This window comes from Lepus europaeus, chromosome 18 (assembly GCF_033115175.1).
Source record: "Lepus europaeus isolate LE1 chromosome 18, mLepTim1.pri, whole genome shotgun sequence".
Classification (NCBI taxonomy): Eukaryota; Metazoa; Chordata; class Mammalia; order Lagomorpha; family Leporidae; genus Lepus; species Lepus europaeus.
In genome coordinates, this window is record NC_084844.1 from 1107607 (window position 1) to 1125492 (window position 17886).

Sequence of the window (17886 nt, forward strand, 5' to 3'; positions counted from 1 at the left end):
CCATCAGAGTGTGCGCCCCACTGAACCTCAGCGGTGATGGCCCTGGACACGTCCAAGCAGCCCACACGCACTCCCAGTGGGCACCGTGCTGGCCACCAAGTAGGTGGGCCTAGACACGGCCCACAGACGCCTCTCATCACGAGGTGGGATTATCATCCCCACCTCACCAGTGAGGACATGGAGACCCAGAGGGAGGGGCAGTGTGTCCACCTGCCCCCAGGGAGCGGTCCACCTGCTCTCTGGGAGCTGTGCACCTGCCCCCACGGAGCTGTGCACCTGCCCCCGGGGAGCTGTGCACCTGCCCCCGGGGAGCTGTCCACCTGCCCCCGGGGAGCTGTGCACACTCCCCCGCAGCACATGGGGTCATGCCAAGCGTCCGGGTGCGTGGAGAGTTCACACAGCTGCCACCGGGGTGACTCTTGGAAGGGCTCCTGTGGTCCCATGCGTGTGACAGGTGCAGACGGGCCCACAGGACCCCGTGGTGAGAGGGGGCCCTGGTCCCATGCGTGTGACAGGTGCAGACGGGCCCACAGGACCCCGTGGTGAGAGGGGGCCCTGGTCCCATGCGTGTGACAGGTGCAGACGGGCCCACAGGACCCCGTGGTGAGAGGGGGCCCTGGTGGGCTCATAGCCCCCGGACGTCTCAGCTCCTCAGCTACTTCTAAAGACCCTGCCCTTCGCTGCAGGGAGTGTGGCCTTGTCCTTGGCCCCCACAGCGGGCAGGAAGTGGAGGTGGCCAGGGGAGGGGAGGGGCCAGCCTGGGGAGGAGGTGCAGCTGGGTGCCAGGCTCTCGTCCAGGGCCCTGTTCCCAGAGCCAGCTGCCTCTTCCTGGCACCGCTGCTGGAGGCAGACGGGGACACACACTCGGACCACGGAGGCCTTGCAAGGGGCAGGCAGTGCTGGCCACTCAGGTGCGTCTGGTGGCAAAGGTCTCCAGAAGCCGAAATCGGGCAGCTGCCAGAGTGGGGGTTGCAGCAGGGCCTCGGGAAGCCACAGAATCAGGAGGGAGGTGGACCCTGGGCAGCAGGGTGGGCAGCCCAGAGGTCTGGGGTGGGATGGAGGGAGAGCAGAGGCCCAGCCCGCCTCATCTCAGCTGCTGGGCTGGAGGGAAAGGCAGCCCTGGTTCTGCAGAGCGTCTGGTAACTGGCCTGGTGCTCCAGGGGCCGGCTCCACCCTCCCCGCCCGCCCGGGGCCCGCCGGCTCCCCTTTGCGGACAGCGAGGGCCCTAACCAGCTGCGTGGCCAGCAGGAGCTCCGCGCCCTGGACCACCACAACCGCGATCAGGCAGCCGCCCAAGGCCCGCACGCCGCCACGCAGCCATTGCCGGAGCGGGGCCCCGCAGCCCCGCAGGTGCACCACGCTCTGAGCCGCCGCCTCCTCCAGGCGCAGCGCCCCGGAGCCGCACTGGTCGTTGACGGAGGCGCCGTCTTCCCAGGGGTCCACGCAGCAGGAGGCCGGGAGGCTGCAGGCCCACGGCCCGCGAGCGCTGCAGTTGAAGTACCTGCAAGAGCCGCTAGGTGTCACTCTCGGGGTCGGTGCCCGCCGTCCGCTGGGGCCTCCCGCGCCCCTCGGCCGCGCGCGCCCACGCACACCCGCAGGTGCGCACACCCGCGCATAGACACGGGTGCGTGGCCGGCAGACAAGCGTTTGATGCGGCGAGGAATCCCCGTGGCCGAGGACTGCTGCTTCAGAACTTCTGTGGCCCTGGTTCTGCCTTGAAAGACCTGCGCTCGCCTCCCGCTCTGAATGGCCGCGGGTGGCCGCAGCACCCACGGCGGAGCTGTGCGAGTCCACGTGGACCTGTCCTCGGGCCGTGGGCTCTTAGGAGGCAGAGCCAGGGCCTGAGGGGCTGCACTGGGCAGGGAGGCAGAGAGAGGGAGGGTCGCCAGGGTGGCTGAGGAGTGCTGCTCCGGCCACAGCCCCCAGCCCGTCCCCATGGCCTCCCTCGGCCTCACTGTGGGCAGGGAAGGGGGCAAGGCCTCAGGGAGGCGTGAGTGACGCAGCCCTCGTCTCGCTTCCTGGAGCCATGGCGCACAGCAGGGCTTGTGAGGCCTGCCGGGCACAAGGGACGAGCCCTGCGTCTCCTCTGACCCCGGACCCTGGGCACACCCGGGGAGGGTCGGAGGAGGGAGCCCGCGTGGCCTGCGTCTCCTCTGACCCCGGGCCCTGGGCGCACCCGGGGAGGGTGAGAGGAGGGAGCCCGCGTGGCCTGCGTCTCCTCTGACCCCGGGCCCTGGGCACACCAGGGAGGGTCCAAGGAGGGAGCCCGCGTGGCCCTGCGTCTCCTCTGACCCAGGGCCCTGGGCACACCCGGGGAGGGTCGGAGGAGGGAGCCCGCGTGGTCCTGCGTCTCCTCTGACCCCGGGCCCTGGGCACACCAGGGAGGGTCCGAGGAGGGAGCCCGCGTGGCCCTGTGTCTCCTCTGACCCCGGGCCCTGGGCACACCAGGGAGGGTGAGAGGAAGGAGCCCGCGTGGCCTGCGTCTCCTCTGACCCCGGGCCCTGGGCACACCAGGGAGGGTCGGAGGAGGGAGCCCGCGTGGCCTGCGTCTCCTCTGACCCCGGGCCCTGGGCACACCAGGGAGGGTCGGAGGAGGGAGCCCGCGTGGCCTGCGTCTCCTCTGACCCCGGGCCCTGGGCGCACCCGGGGAGGGTGAGAGGAGGGAGCCCGCGTGGCCTGCGTCTCCTCTGACCCCGGGCCCTGGGCACACCAGGGAGGGTCGGAGGAGGGAGCCCGCGTGGCCTGCGTCTCCTCTGACCCCGGGCCCTGGGCGCACCCGGGGAGGGTGAGAGGAGGGAGCCCGCGTGGCCTGCGTCTCCTCTGACCCCGGGCCCTGGGCACACCAGGGAGGGTCGGAGGAGGGAGCCCGCGTGGCCTGCGTCTCCTCTGACCCCGGGCCCTGGGCGCACCCGGGGAGGGTGAGAGGAGGGAGCCCGCGTGGCCTGCGTCTCCTCTGACCCCGGGCCCTGGGCACACCAGGGAGGGTCCAAGGAGGGAGCCCGCGTGGCCCTGCGTCTCCTCTGACCCAGGGCCCTGGGCACACCCGGGGAGGGTCGGAGGAGGGAGCCCGCGTGGTCCTGCGTCTCCTCTGACCCCGGGCCCTGGGCACACCAGGGAGGGTCCGAGGAGGGAGCCCGCGTGGCCCTGTGTCTCCTCTGACCCCGGGCCCTGGGCACACCAGGGAGGGTGAGAGGAAGGAGCCCGCGTGGCCTGCGTCTCCTCTGACCCCGGGCCCTGGGCACACCAGGGAGGGTCGGAGGAGGGAGCCCGCGTGGCCTGCGTCTCCTCTGACCCCGGGCCCTGGGCACACCGGGGAGGGTCGGAGGAGGGAGCCCACGTCCTCTCTGCTGGGTTGGCGCGGACAGCAGGTGCTACTCCGGGGCCCACCTGCTCCTGAACAGAACATTAAAAATCACTGCACCGCATCCCTAAGTAACCAGCGTTAAATCTCACGCGCACACATGCACACTCACACACACTCACACGTGGGTGCACACACTCACACGCAGTGCACACGCACTCGGTGGAGTCCCACGCCAGGATGACACCCTGCTTTAGCCCGATTTTGTGTGAGCGCGTGAGAACACGGAAGTGAGTGCACATGGGAGTGGTGGGAGTGCGCGCACGCCTGAACACGTGAGACGTGCGCCCATGTGTGTGCATGTGTTCATGTTTTCACGTGTGCGTGTTCACGTGTGTGCGTGTGGTCATGTATGTTCACGTGTGCATGTATTCGTGTGTGTTCGCGTGTGCGTGTTCACGTGTGTGTAGTGTGCTCTGTGTGTGTGTGTGCGCGTGCACGCGTGCGGCCTGGCCACCACCAGGGCCACCCCTCCCCGGCACTCGGCACTCACGGGTTCCCCTGCCAGTCCTGGTAGGACGCCGCCCCGCAGCACCGAAGCCCCAGCTGCACTTGGTCGAGGAGGAAGCGCAGGTCGGGGTCGTCCTGGTAGTGAGCGACGGCCAGGCGCAGGGTGTGCTGCAGGCCGCTCTGCAGGGGGCCCCAGAGCGCCACCACCAGGGCCCCCCCCAGGGCCTCGAGCAGTAGGAGGGCGAGGACCCCCCAGGAGAAGCAGCGCAGCAGAGAGGCGCTCTCACACAGGGCGCCCAGGCAGCCGGCCAGGCTCACGGCACTGAGCGCCAGCGCCCCCATCACCAGCCCCAGCATGGGGTCCGCCGGCAGGGGCCGCCCCAGGTCACTCCCCAGAGACCCCTTGACGGCCAGGCCCCAGAGCCCGACGGCCAGGGCCAGCAGGGCCAGCAGGGCAAACAGGAAGTTGGAGAAGAAGGCCAGGCACTTGAGGCAGCTGCCCGGCCCGGGGAGGGGGCGGGGTGGGCCTCTCCTGCAGGCCGGCTGCTGGGCCCCAGGGGCACAGGCGCTGTAGCCCCAGACCCTGGCCCTGTCCTCCCAGGACGCCAGGCCCCCGTGGCTCGAAGTGGGCGGGCTGTTCACCGAGAGGGGTGGCTCTCGGCCAGCAGCGTCCTGCGGGAGGAAGGAAGACCACGTGACACAGGGGTGCCACCCCCCCCAGTGTGGGAGGGGGAGGGGGCTCGGCGACCGGACGGTGGGCGCTCAGGGGCGTCTGGCTTGTGTGGCCTGGCTCGGGCCCTGCCCCTGGACTGTGGCCGCACCCTGCAGGGTCCCGGAGGGAGGGGCTGCCTCCCACACTTGCATGATGGGGTGGGTGGCCCTGTGGTGCAGCTTGGGTGGTCAGGCTGCCTCCGTGGGTTTGGGGCAGGTCTGTCTGGGGTGAGCTTGTGCAGCCGCGGGAGAGACCTCCCCGCCCTGCTGCCCCCACTCTGGGAGGTTCCAGAACCTTCCCAGGGGCCCCACCAAGGGCTGGGCCTTGTGCTCGGGCCTGCAGCTGAGGCCACTGGGAGGGCCTGGCCGGGGGCGCTGCAGGCAGAGACCAGGCCGCTCAGCTCCTCCTGGCTCTCCTGCGGGGACGGGGTTTCCCACCAGGCGAGGGAGCATTAGAGAGCTAGGGCCACGCAGTGAGGGAGGGTCCCACTCCACCCCATCTACCAGGACCAGCCGTCTGGGCCCTGCCCACGGAGCAGAGACGAAGAGGGTGTTTGTTAGCCCCCAGGCCCCAAATCAGAGCAGAAGGCCCAGGCCCGCGGCCCCAGGCGGCGAGACGGGGGCTGTTGGAGGCCAAGGGCGTCCAGCGAGGGACATTTGCTTCCACTTCTCCCCTGGCCCCAGGGGAGCCATATGCATGCCCCTGAGGCCCACCTGGGTCCATGGGGGGGGGGGTCCTGCTCACTGCAGCCCAGGCCCTAGGCTGACAGAGACGCCCAGAGCGGCTCGGGGGAGGCCAGGATGGGGGGCTCAGGGGCCCTGGCTCACCTGGGGCAGCAGGGGGCTCCTCTCCCACTCCTCCATCGTCAGCGGCAGTGGTGCTGCTCGGGCCACCTCTCACTGAGCCGAGCGCGGCCAGGGCTGGGGAGCTGCTGCAGAAGGCGTGGTCAGGTCACGTGAGGAGTCACATCTTGGGGCTTAACACGGCCGCTGCCCACGAGACGCCTGCAGTGTTTTGGCTTGACCTCGAGTTCCTGGCCTTGCCGCTGCGGGCACTGCCCGGGCCGGGCTGTGGGGGGCTGTGGGCCCCCATGTGGGCCCTGTGGCTGCTCCATAAGCCCTCCCGGGGCCGCAGACCCTGAGAACCGGCTCACAACTGCCCGGCGGCCCCCTAGCAGCCCGAGGCCTGGGCGACTCTCCTGCTCCCTCCTCTGCTGTCCACTGCCCAATTGTAGCCTTGCTGTGTGTGTGTGTGTGATTTATTTAATCTGAAAGGTGGAGTTACCCAGAGAGGAGGAGAGTCAGACAGAGAGGTCTTCCATCCGCTGGTTCACGCCCCAGATGGCCGCGTCAGCCAGGTCTCCCACACAGGCGGCAGGGGCCCAAGCACTTCCTTTGCTGCTTTCCCAGGCTCATTAGTAGGGAGCTGGATTGGAAGTGGAGCAGCCACACATGGACTGTGCCCCTACAGGGTGCCGGCTGAGCCGTCCATGCCGCGACGCTGGCCCGTGCTTGCTGGTTTCGAGGCGTGAGCTGAGGGCGGCCCCACCCTCCTGGGCAGCCCCACCCTCCCTGCTTCTCAGGAGCAGAGCCTTGTCCCGGTCCCCTGTGTCCTGACGCCACGGGACAGTGTCCCAGTCCCCGCTGCGTCCTGACGCCACAGGACAGAGTTCAGAGGCTCCCTAACTCAGGGCCCCTCCTGCCTCTGCCTTGGCCGCCTTCCCTGGGCCTCCCTGGCTCCCGCTGGGACCTGTGTGAAGTGTGGGAGGGCAAGTCAGAGCTGCCCAGGGCTGGAGGACCGCTGGAGGTCCCTGGGGAAGAGGGAGGGGCCTCCCAGGATCCACCTCTGCCCCATCCTGTCTCCCCCACCCCTGCCTGCTCTGCTGTGTCAGCTTTGGTTTTGTGCCAGGGTTGGGCTGAGCCAGGCGCTGGGAACCCAGTCCAGCTTTCCCCCGTAGGAGACAGGCACTCAGCTGCTGAGTCGCTGCCTGCCACCTCCCAGGGCCTGTGTTAGCAGCAAGCTGGAGTCCGGAGCCGGAGCCGGAGCCGGAGCCGGAGCCGGGGATCAGAGCTGGGCCACCTGCCTGCTCCTGGGTCCCTGTGACATTCGAGGCCCAGTCTCCTCTCAGCTTCACGCATCGTCGTCTGCTGCTTCCCGGCCCCAAATGGCCGGGATCCCTTGCACCTGTGTCGTCCCCGGCTGTGCCGTGCTCAGCCGGACACCCCCAAGCCCGCGTCCAGCTTCAGGCCACTGGCTCTGTGCAGGCTTCCTCCGCAGCGCGGGGAGCAGCAGCCCCCCTCGCCTGGGTTTTGGGGCCTTTTCCCGCGTGTACCACAGATGCTCGATTCGTGCGGCCGCTCCCTGACCTCGCTGGGCTCCCAGGACGACCCCGTGCTGGACGCAGCCCAGGTTCGGGATGGCAGACCTGGGCACTAGGGGAGCAGTCCGTGGTGTTTTCTTCTCCCTGGTAGGAGGATTCGCCTCACTCAGCGCTGTTTGCACTGACAGAGCTTCCACTCTAGATGGGGGTGCAGTGGGCGGATGGGGGCGCGGGCTGAGGGTGTCCCTCAAAATTCAGGCACTGGAAACGTAATCCCCAAGTTGGCAGTGCCGGGAGGAGGAGCCTGACAGGTGATCGGCCCCGCGGGCTCTGCCCTCACGCGTGGATCTCTGTGGTTAGCCGGCGTGGGTTCACCACCCGTGGCTGCCTGTCAGAGCCACGGTCAGCCCTCTCCTGCTCTCCCACGGCCCAGAACGAGGTTCTCTCGGGTGCCAGCTCCCTGCCACTGCTCCTGGGGGGGGCACTGGGGCAAGTGCGGGACCTGGGTGGAGTTCTGGGCCTCTGGTTTCAGCCTGGCCCAGTCCACGCCCTTGTGGGTATTTGGGGAGGGAGCCAGGAAATGGAAGCTCTGTTTCTGTGTCTCTCTTTCTTTTTTAAAGATCTTATTTATTTATTTATTTGAGAGGAAGAGTTACAGATAGAGAAAGGGAAAGGCAGAAAGAAAGGTCCTCCATCCGCTGGTTCACTCCCCAGATGACTGCAACGGCCAGAGCTGGGCAGATCTAAAGCCAGGAGCCAGGAGCTTCTTCCGGGTCTCCCACGCGGGTGCAAGGGCCCAAGGACTTGGGCCATCTTCCACTGCTTTCCCCGGCCACAGCAGAGAGCTGGATCAGAAGAGGAGCAGCTGGGATTTGAACTGGTGTCCATACGGGATGCCAGTGCTGAAGGTGGAGGCTTAGCCCACTATGCCACAGCGCTGGCCCCTCTGTGTCTCTTAAAAAAAATTTTCCTTGTATCAGGACTTGGGGCAGGGCTGCGGCAGTTCCTTCATTTTTACCTAAGGGCCACAAAGGTTGTCCCCAACAGAGCAGGGAGCTTCAGGAGCCCTGAGCCCTGACCCCCCCATCCCTCTCCAGGGCCCCGGGCGGCATCCACCACGCGTCCTGTCGGTGTTCTCCAGGGACTGTCTCCGCCACCTCTGGTCCTGCACTCCCACTGTGGTGGGCTAGGCTGGGCCACAGTGATTATCCCAGGCTCTTGCCTTTTGCTTAGAGAAGAATTCAAAGCGCGGGCACGGACATGGCGTGCAGCCATGGCGACGTGTATTGAGGAAGTGAGTCTAGGGAGGGGCGTGGCCACTTAGCACCGCCCAGGGTCCCAGGTGAGGGGAGGAGCGTCTGACGGGGGGGGGGGGGCGGGGGGCAGGTGTGGCCTTCGGCTCCTGAACGTAATCTCCCCATGTCACCCCCACCATCGTCCCGCACAACCGCGGGAGCCTCCTCAGGGGTCTCCGTGCCACGCTGCCCCTTCCCCACCTCCACTCTCCGTCGGCCTGCAGAACCCTGGTACGCACTGGGCAGCTTGTGTCTGGCATCTCTCAGCCCACCGGGGGCTCCCCCACTCTCAGCACAGAGTGCAGGGGCCACGCAGCCCCCGACACAGCACCCCTGGGCCTTTGCACATGCACCCCCAGCCTGGGCTGCTCTTGCTCAGGCCCCTGCCTCTCTCCTGCCCTCCCACCTCCCTCCAATCACGTCCAATCACACGTGACGCTGCGTGTTTCCTGTGGACACGACCACGAAGGCAGGGTTCTGGCGCCTGCCCCTCGTGGAAGCCTCGGTGAACGTTTGTGCGTGGAAAGGCTCGGTGCTCAGCACAGCCGGTGCCCCAGACCTCGCGGGAAGGGAGGGGCTGGGGTGCGGACCATTTCCTAACTTTCCCAGCACAGCAGAGTGGACCCTGGGGCTGACCAGGCGAGTCTCATCCTCTCTGGGGTTTTCACAACTTTCTCACAACCACAGGCAGGGTCAGTGGCAGAGTTTGCAGGGTCTGGCCCTGCGCCAGAGGCAAAGGTGGAACACTTAACAACTTCAAGAGTGAACAGAGGCTCCAGACTCCCCGTACACCATAGGGGGCTCCCTGCGTTCCAGGCCCTCCAGCCTCCAGCCCCAACCCGGCTCCCTGCTACTGTGCAGGGGACAGCTCAGGTACTGCTGCTGGCATCTGGATGTGAACCCTAACCCTAACCCAATCCAACCCTAGCCCTAGCCCTAACCCTAACCATGACTCAACCCTAACCCTAGCCCTAGCCCTAACCATGACCCAACCCTAACCCTAGCCCTAGCCCTAACCATGACCCAACCCTAACCCTAGCCCTAGCCCTAACCATGACCCAACCCTAACCCTAACCCTAACCATGACCCAACCCTAACCCTAGCCCTAGCCCTAACCATGACCCAACCCTAACCCTAACCCTAACCCAATCCAACCCTAGCCCTAGCCCTAACCCTAACCATGACCCAACCCTAACCCTAGCCCTAGCTCTAACCATGACCCAACCCTAACCCTAACCCGAACCCTAGCCCTAACCCTAACCATGACCCAACCCTAACCCTAACCCTATCCCTAGCCCTAACCCTAACCCTAACCATGACCCAACCCTAACCCTAACCCTAGCCCTAACCCAACCCAACCGACCCGACCCTGACCCTGACCCTAACCCTAGCCCTAACCCTAACCATGACCCAACCCAACCTTAGCCCTAACCCAACCCGACCCTGACCCTGACCCTAACCATGACCCAACCCTAGCCCTAGCCCTAACCCTAACCCAACCCGACCCGACCCTAACCCTGACCCTGACCCTGACCCTAACCCCTAGCCCTCCGCATGGGAGAGGGGGTCCCCGGCTGTGTCCTCCTCTGCCACTCCGCCCGCCTTTCAGAGACAGCAGGCGCAGGAGGAAGCCCGCTCGGCTGGCGCTGGCTCATCTACCAGGGGCGTGAAAGTTCTGGGAGAAATGGGATTAAAATCTGTTTCAGCGCAAAAAATGTGAAACCTAGGTACGAAGATGGATACCGCCCCGCCGAGATTACTCGTTGCTCGTCTGTGAGCAGCCTGAGGTCTGCAACTCCGCAGCGAGCCCCGGGCGAGGCTTCGGACGCGCGGGGGTCTCCGCGGAGCGCGGGGCACGCGCGCTCGCCCAGGGGGCGGGGCCTGGCCGGACGGGCAGGCTGAGGGGGCGGGGCCGCGCGCCGCGCCCGCGCATGCGCGGGGCCGTCCCTGAGGCCGGAACCTGCGTTGCGGGCTGAGGGCCCGGCGGAGCGCGTCAGGCGAAGCACCGGACGTCGGCGGCGGCCCGGCGGGCGGCGAAGCTGGAGCGACGGTGGCGGCGGCGGCGCGAGGCCGGGGCTGAGGCCGGGGCCGGGGCTGCGAGGCCCACGGGGCGGCAGGCGGCGGCGGCGGCGGCCCGGGGCTCGAGCCCGGACACAGCGGCGGCCGCCATGGCCGAGAGCATCGTGAGTGCGGCGGGGCGGGCGCGGGGCGCGGGATGAGGCAGCAGATTTGCCGCGGCGGCCTGCGGCGAGCGGCCGGGCCCCTCGGCCCGCTCCGCGCCTGCTCGGGCCGGGCCCCCCCGGGCCGCTCCGCGCCTGCTCGGGCCGGGCCCCCCCGGGCCGCTCCGCGCCTGCTCGGGCCGGGCCTGCCGTGACGCCGCAGCCGGCGGGCCGGGCCCTTCCGCAGCTGCCGAGCCGCTGGCGGGGCCCCCGGGCCCGGCCGCCCCTGGCCGCCTTCGGGGCTCCCGGCCTCGCTGCGCCGGGTCGGGGCGGCCGGCGGGCGAGGGGCGCAGCCGGGAGGGGAGGGGAGCGGCAAGGCCGGACGCCTGCCTGCTGGGGCCGTGCTTGGCCGGGACTGCGCCCCTTCCCGCCCGAAGTTGGCCGAAGAAAATGGCCAGGAAATCAGAGACGGCGGTCACTGGCGAACTCATGAGGAGTTGGGCCGGGAAGGGGCCCAGGGGGTTGGGGGTCTCCGGGGGGCGACAGCGGCGCTGACAGCCCCGCGGCCGTGCGGGTCCCGGCTGCGGTTGTGGACCCCCGTGGCCGTGCGGGTCCCGGCTGCGGTTGTGGCCCCGCGGCCGTGCGGGTCCCGGCTGCGGTTGTGGCCCCGCGGCCGTGCGGGCCCCGGCTGCGGTTGTGGCCGTGCGGACCCCGGCTGCGGTTGTGGCCCCGCGGCCGTGCGGGCCCCGGCTGCGGTTGTGGCTGTGCGGGTCCCGGCTGCGGTTGTGGCCCCGCGGCCGTGCGGGCCCCGGCTGCGGTTGTGGACCCCCGTGGCCGTGCGGGTCCCGGCTGCGGTTGTGGCTGTGCGGGTCCCGGCTGCGGTTGTGGCCCCGCGGCCGTGCGGGTCCCGGCTGCGGTTGTGGCCGTGCGGGTCCCGGCTGCGGTTGTGGACCCCCGTGGCCGTGCGGGCCCCGGCTGCGGTTGTGGCCGTGCGGACCCCGGCTGCGGTTGTGGCCCCGCGGCCGTGCGGGCCCCGGCTGCGGTTGTGGACCCCCGTGGCCGTGCGGGTCCCGGCTGCGGTTGTGGCCCCGCGGCCGTGCGGGCCCCGGCTGCGGTTGTGGCCGTGCGGGTCCCGGCTGCGGTTGTGGACCCCCGTGGCCGTGCGGGTCCCGGCTGCGGTTGTGGCTGTGCGGGTCCCGGCTGCGGTTGCGGACCCCCGTGGCCGTGCGGGTCCCGGCTGCGGTTGTGGCTGTGCGGGTCCCGGCTGCGGTTGGTGCCCAGCCTTGGCCTCCCGGCGGGTAGGAGGTGAGGCTTCCTCCCAGACGGTGAGGAGTTAAAGCAGGCCTCTTTGAAGTTAGACTTTAGAACCGATTTCTGTGGGTGTAGCTGGCTCGTGTTCCATGAGTCCTTCATCTCCCGAGGAGCGGAGGGGCCGAGTTCCGGGGCGCCCGGCTGTGTCCGTCCGTGCGCCGGGGCCACCGGGAAGCGCAGCTCCTCACCACAGCCCAGGCTTTGAGACAGGCCCCAGAAACACCAAAACGCCTGCTCTCCAGAGCCGGTAACCAGTGGTAGACGATTTAACAGGCGTGGTTACGAAGCTCTTCACAGTTGAGATACTCGGATCACTCAAGACAACGTCTTCAAGGTTGAGAACTTACGGGGCAAACCCTTTTCAGACGAGTGGAAGTTTTTTTTTTTTAAACTTTTTTTTTTTATTTGACAGAGTTAGTGAGAGAGAGAGACAGAGAGAAAGGTCTTCCTTCCGTTGGTTCACCCCCAAATGGCCACCACGGCCAGTGCCCAAAGCCAGGAGCCAGGTGCCTCCTCCTGGTCTCCCATGGGGTGCAGGGCCCAAGCACTTGGGCCGTCCTCCACTGCCTTCCCGGGCCACAGCAGAGAGCTGGCCTGGAAGAGGGGCAGCCGGGACTAGAACCCAGCGCCCGTATGGGATGCCGGCGCCACAGGCAGAGGATTAACCAAGTGAGCCACGGCGCCGGCCCCAAGTGGAAATTTTTAGAAAATGAGAGACGGGTCACACCCTTAAGGAAGATCTAGAGTTAGTCTTAGTTTGATACAAGTAGACAAAATTCAATAGCCTGTAATGCCATTGTGGAGTTTCCTAGTCTATCAGTGGAAGCCTTTCTTCTTTCTTTCTTTCTCTCTTTCTCTCTTTCTCTCTTTCTCTCTTTCTTTGAAAGAGTTGCACAGAGAGATCTTTCATCTGCTGGTTCACTCTCCAGATGACCAGAAGGCCAAGGCCAAGGCCAAGGCCAGGCCAAAGCCAGGAGCCTCTTCCAGGTCTCCCACACAGGTGCAGGGGCCCAAGCACCTGGGGCATCTTCTACTGCCTTCCCAGGCCACAGCAGAGAGCTGGATCGGAAGTGGAGCGAACGCGACACAAACCAGTGCCCATGTGGATGCTGACGCTGCAGGTGGCCCTGCCCCCTAAGGTGGTGCTCTGTCCATGTTGCCCAGGCCTGCTGACCTTCCAGACCAGTCCTGTCAGTGTTTTTTAGAACCCTAGTAGGGGCCCAGCGTTTGGCGGGGGGTTGAGATGCCCATCCCCCACGTTGCTGTGCCTGGACTTGGTGCCGGCTCAGCTCCTGCCAAGTGCCCTGCTGATGCAGTCCCTGGGAGGCAGCAGGCGTTGTCCCGGGAGAGTTCCTGCTCTTGGCTTCAGCCCTGCTCTGCCCTGGCCCGTGCAGGCATCCGGGACTGAACCGGCAGATGGCAGCTCACTGTGTCCCTCTGACTCCCAAGTTAAAAAAATTCAAAAGGAATCCCAAAGTCTACTAAGTTTTATCACGGCATTAGAAACCTTTTTTTTTTTAATCTTTTTTTTTATTAAAAGTAAGTAACAGATTGGAAGATCTCCTGTGTTTCTTTTAAATTAGTCTAATGGATGTATAAAGATTTTTTTCAAGATTTATTTATTTGAAAGGCAGAGTTACAGAGAGAGGGAAGATCTTACGTACTCTCTGGTTCCCTACTCAGATGGCCACAGTGGCGGGGCCTGGGCCAGGCTGAAGCCAGGAGCTTTATCTGGGCCCAGGCACTTGGGCCATTGTCTGCTGTTTTCCCAGGTGCATTAGCAGGGAGCTGGGTGGAAGTGGAGCAGCCGGGATTTGAACCAGTGCCCATACGGGACGCCACAACGCTGGTCTTGTGTATAGATTTATTGATTTTTTTCTAAAGAGGGTTGGAGAGAGACTGTTTCAGTTACACTTTTTAAGAATGACAATTGGGGCCGGTGCTGTGGTGCAATGGTTGGGAAAGCAGCAGAAGGTGGCCCAGGTGCTTGGGCCCCTGCACCCGCGTGGGAGACCCGGAAGAAGCTCCTGACTTTGGCCTGGCACAGCCTTGGCCATTGTGGTCATTTGGGGAGTGAACCAGATGGAAGCTGTCTATCTCCTCTCTATAATTCTACCTTTGATTTTTTTTTTTTTTAAGATTTATTTATTTGAAAGAGTTACACAAAGAGAGGAGAGGCAGAGAGAGAGAGGTCTTCCATCCGCTGGTTTACTCCCCAGTTGGCCACAATGGCCGGAGCTGTGCTGATCTGAAGCCAGGAGCCAGGTGCTTCTCCTGGTCTCCCATGCGGATGCAGGGGCCCAAGGACTTGGGCCATCCTCCACTGCCTTCCTGGGCCACAGCAGAGAGCTGGATCGGAAATGGAGCAGCCAGGTCTTAAACCAGCGCCCATATGGGATGCCTGCACTGCAGGCCATGGCATTAACCTGCTGCACCACAGTGCCGGCCCCTATAACTCTACCTTTCAAGTAAATAAATAAATATTTTAGAAAATGTATGAAAATTGAAATTGTCTTTTAAAAAGTAATTTTTATTTATTTGAGATGCAGAGAGTGACTTCCCATCTTCCAGTTCATTCCCCAGATGCCTGCAAAGGCTGGGGATGGGCCAGGCTGAAGCGGGGGTCAGAAGCTCTGTCTGGGGTCTCCCACAAGGGGGGCAGGAACCAGATTACTTTTGAGCCATCACCACTGCCTCCCAGGTGTGCACTAGCAGGAAGCTAGAGTCAGGAGTGGAGGCAGGTTTTGAACTCGGCTCTCTGATGTGGTTGTGGGCATCTTAACCGCTAGGTCAAATGCCCACACTACAGTTGACTTCAGAGTGAATGGTAAGAATTGATGGCTGGCGCCGCAGCTCAATAGGCTAATCCTCTGCCTTGCGGCACCGGCACACCAGGTTCTAGTCCCGGTTGGGGTGCCGGATTCTGTCCTGGTTGCCCCTCTTCCAGGCCAGCTCTCTGCTGTGGCCAGGGAGTGCAGTGGAGGATGGCCCAAGTCCTTGGGCCCTGCAACCCATGGGAGACCAGGATAAGCACCTGGCTCCTGCCATCGGATCAGCGCGGTGCGCCGGCCGCAGCGCGCCAGCCGCGGTGGCCATTGGAGGGTGAACCAACGGCAAATAGGAAGATTCTGTCTCTCTCTCTCTCTCTCTCACTCTCTCACTCTCTCACTGTCCACTCTGCCTGTCAAAAAAAAAAAAAGTTGAGACCCCAGGGGGTACCCTCAGGATCCCCCCCCTTCCTCCTCTAGGAAGTGTGCTTGGGTGTTGGAAGGGAAGGGTGAGGCTGGGCTTCACCCTGCAGGGAGCCAGATGCTCACAGGCTGGGCGGTAAATGTCTCCTTTCGTTTGCGACAGATAATCCGCGTCCAGTCCCCGGATGGCGTGAAGCGGATCACCGCGACCAAGAGAGAAACAGCCGCGACGTTTCTAAAAAAGGTACCGCGGCGCGGCCTCCCCTCCTGTCTGCCCTCCTCCTCCTCCTCACTGCACGTCACTCGTCTCTGCCGTGTCTGGGTGGGGATTCTGCAGACGCGGTGGTCACTCTGGTCACTGCTTCAAGTTGCAGGGCCTGGGAGTTTTCCGTGGGTGAGTGTACAAAGTGTTCTCACACGTGTGAGTGAAAATGTGGGAAAAGCACCCGGCGTCTTTCCAAGGGGAATTGGGAAAAGCACGCGTTGAGCCATGATCCCACTGTTTCTCTGACGTGAAAGCCACACCCGCCTCTCTGTGAGCATAAGTGACGTGAGGGGCTGTGTCCTGGGGCAGCAGGTTGTGCCAGTTCGAGTCCTGGCTGTTCCGCTTCAGATCGGGCTCCCTGCTGACGCACCTGGGAGAGCAGCGGCAGATGGTCCAAGTGCTTAGACCCCTGCAGCCACATGGGAGACCTGGATGGAGCTCCTGATTTCAGCGTGGCTCATCCCTGGCTGTTGCGGCCTTTTGGGGAGTGAACCAGTGGATGGAAAACCTCTCTCTTTCTCTGTAACTGCCTTTCAAGTAAATACATAAATCTTAAACAAAACAAAACAAAACAAAAAACAACAACGTATGTGCAAGAGCACAAGCCAGACCTGGAATGGGATGTGAGACTTGGAGTAGGTGGGCGGCTTTGCTTTTCACTTCAGCCCAGAGACCGGCACACTGGCCGGCTCCCGGCTCCCGCCTTGGGGAAGGAGGTGCTGCCAGAGCACAGCCACACTCGCCGTCACGTTGCCTCTGGCTGCTTTGGAGCCACAGTGGCCACGCTGAGTGGGTGTGACCAAGTGCGTGGTTGGTGGAGCTGGAATATTTACTACCCAGCTCTTCCAGAACAGGCTTTCCAGTATGTTACAAGCAGATGTTGTAACACCTCTTTAATGATGAAAACATACACATACATAGTTTCTGTTTTTCCATAAACAAAACCAAGTTCTGTACACGTATGTAACGTCTCTGTCGTACGTTGGAGCAAGAACCGTCCGTTTTCACAGAAGCGGGGATGAGGCTGGAGGAGCAGAGATCTGCCGAGGGTCGCGCTCAGCCGCCTGGAGCCGTCACTGATAGCGCTTGTCCGGGAGATGTAGTTTCTGGATGTGACCACCGAGGCCCACCACCTGCGACACCAGCGTCCCACATGGGTGCCAGTTCGAGACCTGGCTGCTCCACTTGTGAGCCAGCTCCCTGCCAATGCACCTAGGAAGGCAGAGAGGACGGCCCAAGAGCTTCGGCCTCTGCACCCACATGGGAGGCTGATGGACTTCCTGGCTCCAGCCTGGCGCAGCCCCTCCACCGTTGTAGCCGCTTGGGGAGTGAACCAGTGCATGGAAGGTCTCTCTGTTTCTCCCTTGCCACTCTCTAACTCTGCCTTTCAAATAAATAAACACATCTTTTTTTTTTTTTTATTTTTAAGATTTATTTATTTGAAAGAGTTATACGTACACACAGAGAGGAGAGGTGGAGAGGAAAGGTCTTCCATCTGTTGGTCCACTCCAAAATTGGCCCCAATGGGTGTAGCTGCACCAATCTGAAGCTAGGAGCTTCTTCCAGGTCTCCAAGTGGGTGCAGGGGCCCAAGGGCTTGGGCCATGGGAAGTGGAGTAGCTGGGACTCGAACCAGCTCCCATATGGGATGCTGGCACTGCAGGCAGTGGCTTTACCCACTATGCCACAGCGCTGGCCCCATTTTATTTTCTAAAAAAGATTTATTGGGGCTAGCGCTATGGTGCAACGGGTTAATGCCCTGGCCTAAGTGCAGGTATCCCATATGGACACCGGTTCAAGTCCCTCCTGCTCCACTTCCGATCCAGCTCTCTGCTGTGGCCTGGGAGAGCAGTGGAGGATGGCCCAAGTCCTTGAGCCCCTGCACCCGTGTGGGAGACCTGGAAGAAGCTCCTGGCTTCAGATTGGCATAGCTCCAGCCGTTGCAGCCATCTGGGGAGTGAATCAGCAGATGGAAGACCTCTCTCTCTCTCTCTCTTTTTCTCTCTTTCTCTCTTTCTCTTTCTAACTCTGACTTTCGAATAAATAAATAAATCTTTAAAAAAAAAAAAGGATTTATTATTTATTTATTTGAAAGGCAGTTAGGGCTGGCGCCGCGGCTCACTTGGCTAATCCTCTACCTCCAGTGCCGGCACCCCGGGTTCTGGTCCCGGTCGGGATGCCGGGTACTAGTTCCAGTTGCTCCTCTTCCAGTCCAGCTTTCTGCTGTAGCCCAGGAGGGCAGTGGAGGATGGCCCAAGTGCTTGGGTCCCTGCATCTGCATGGGAAACCCGGGAGGAAGCACCTGGCTCCTGGCTTCAGATCGGCGCAGCGCTGGCCGTAGTGGCTATTAGGGGAGTGAACCAACGGAAGGAAGAGATTTCTCTCTGTCTCTCTCTCTCTCTCACTGTGTATAACTTTCTGTCTCTCTCTCACTATCTAACTCTGCCTGGCAAAAAAAAAAAAAAAAGGAGGGAGAGCGTCAGAGATCGATCTTCATCCATTGGTTCACTCATCAAATGGCTGCAGTGACCAGCGCCAGGCCAAGCTGAAGCATGGAGCCTGGAGCTGCATTTGCGTCTCCCACATGGGCAGCAGGGGCCCTAGCAGTTGCATTCCCAGGCACATTCGCAGGGAGCTAGATCGGAAGTGGAGCAGCCAGGACTCTATGTGGATTGCTGGCATTGTAAGCAGTGGCTGAGACTATGCTGTGCCACAATGCTGCCCCCCACCCCCCCCTTTATTTAACAGACTTGGGCGGAGGCCAGGAGGCAGGAGCTCCATCAGGGTCTCTGGAGGGGAGCAGTGCCCAGTACTTGGGCCATC

General features: G+C 63.6%; 2 protein-coding genes across 2 annotated transcripts in view; one reads left to right on the plus strand and one right to left on the minus strand.

Annotated features, from left to right (window-relative positions):
* Positions 1–1089: 1089 nt before the first annotated feature.
* TSPAN10 (tetraspanin 10) lies at positions 1090–5392 on the minus strand. The gene is made up of 3 exons (XM_062216091.1): positions 5351–5392; positions 3855–4483; positions 1090–1501 (listed from the first exon to the last, which is right to left on the minus strand). Exons 1-3 carry the CDS (start codon positions 5384–5386, stop codon positions 1090–1092), a joined length of 1077 nt encoding a protein of 358 aa, XP_062072075.1. The 5' UTR covers positions 5387–5392.
* A 4834-nt stretch (positions 5393–10226) lies between these two features.
* Positions 10227–17886, plus strand: part of NPLOC4 (NPL4 homolog, ubiquitin recognition factor) — a 67519-nt gene continuing 59859 nt past the window's right edge. The window contains exons 1-2 of the mRNA XM_062175399.1: positions 10227–10321; positions 14963–15043. Of these exons, the coding sequence (XP_062031383.1) occupies positions 10307–10321; positions 14963–15043 (96 nt within the window). The 5' untranslated portion in view covers positions 10227–10306. The remainder of the gene's footprint in view (positions 10322–14962; positions 15044–17886) is intronic.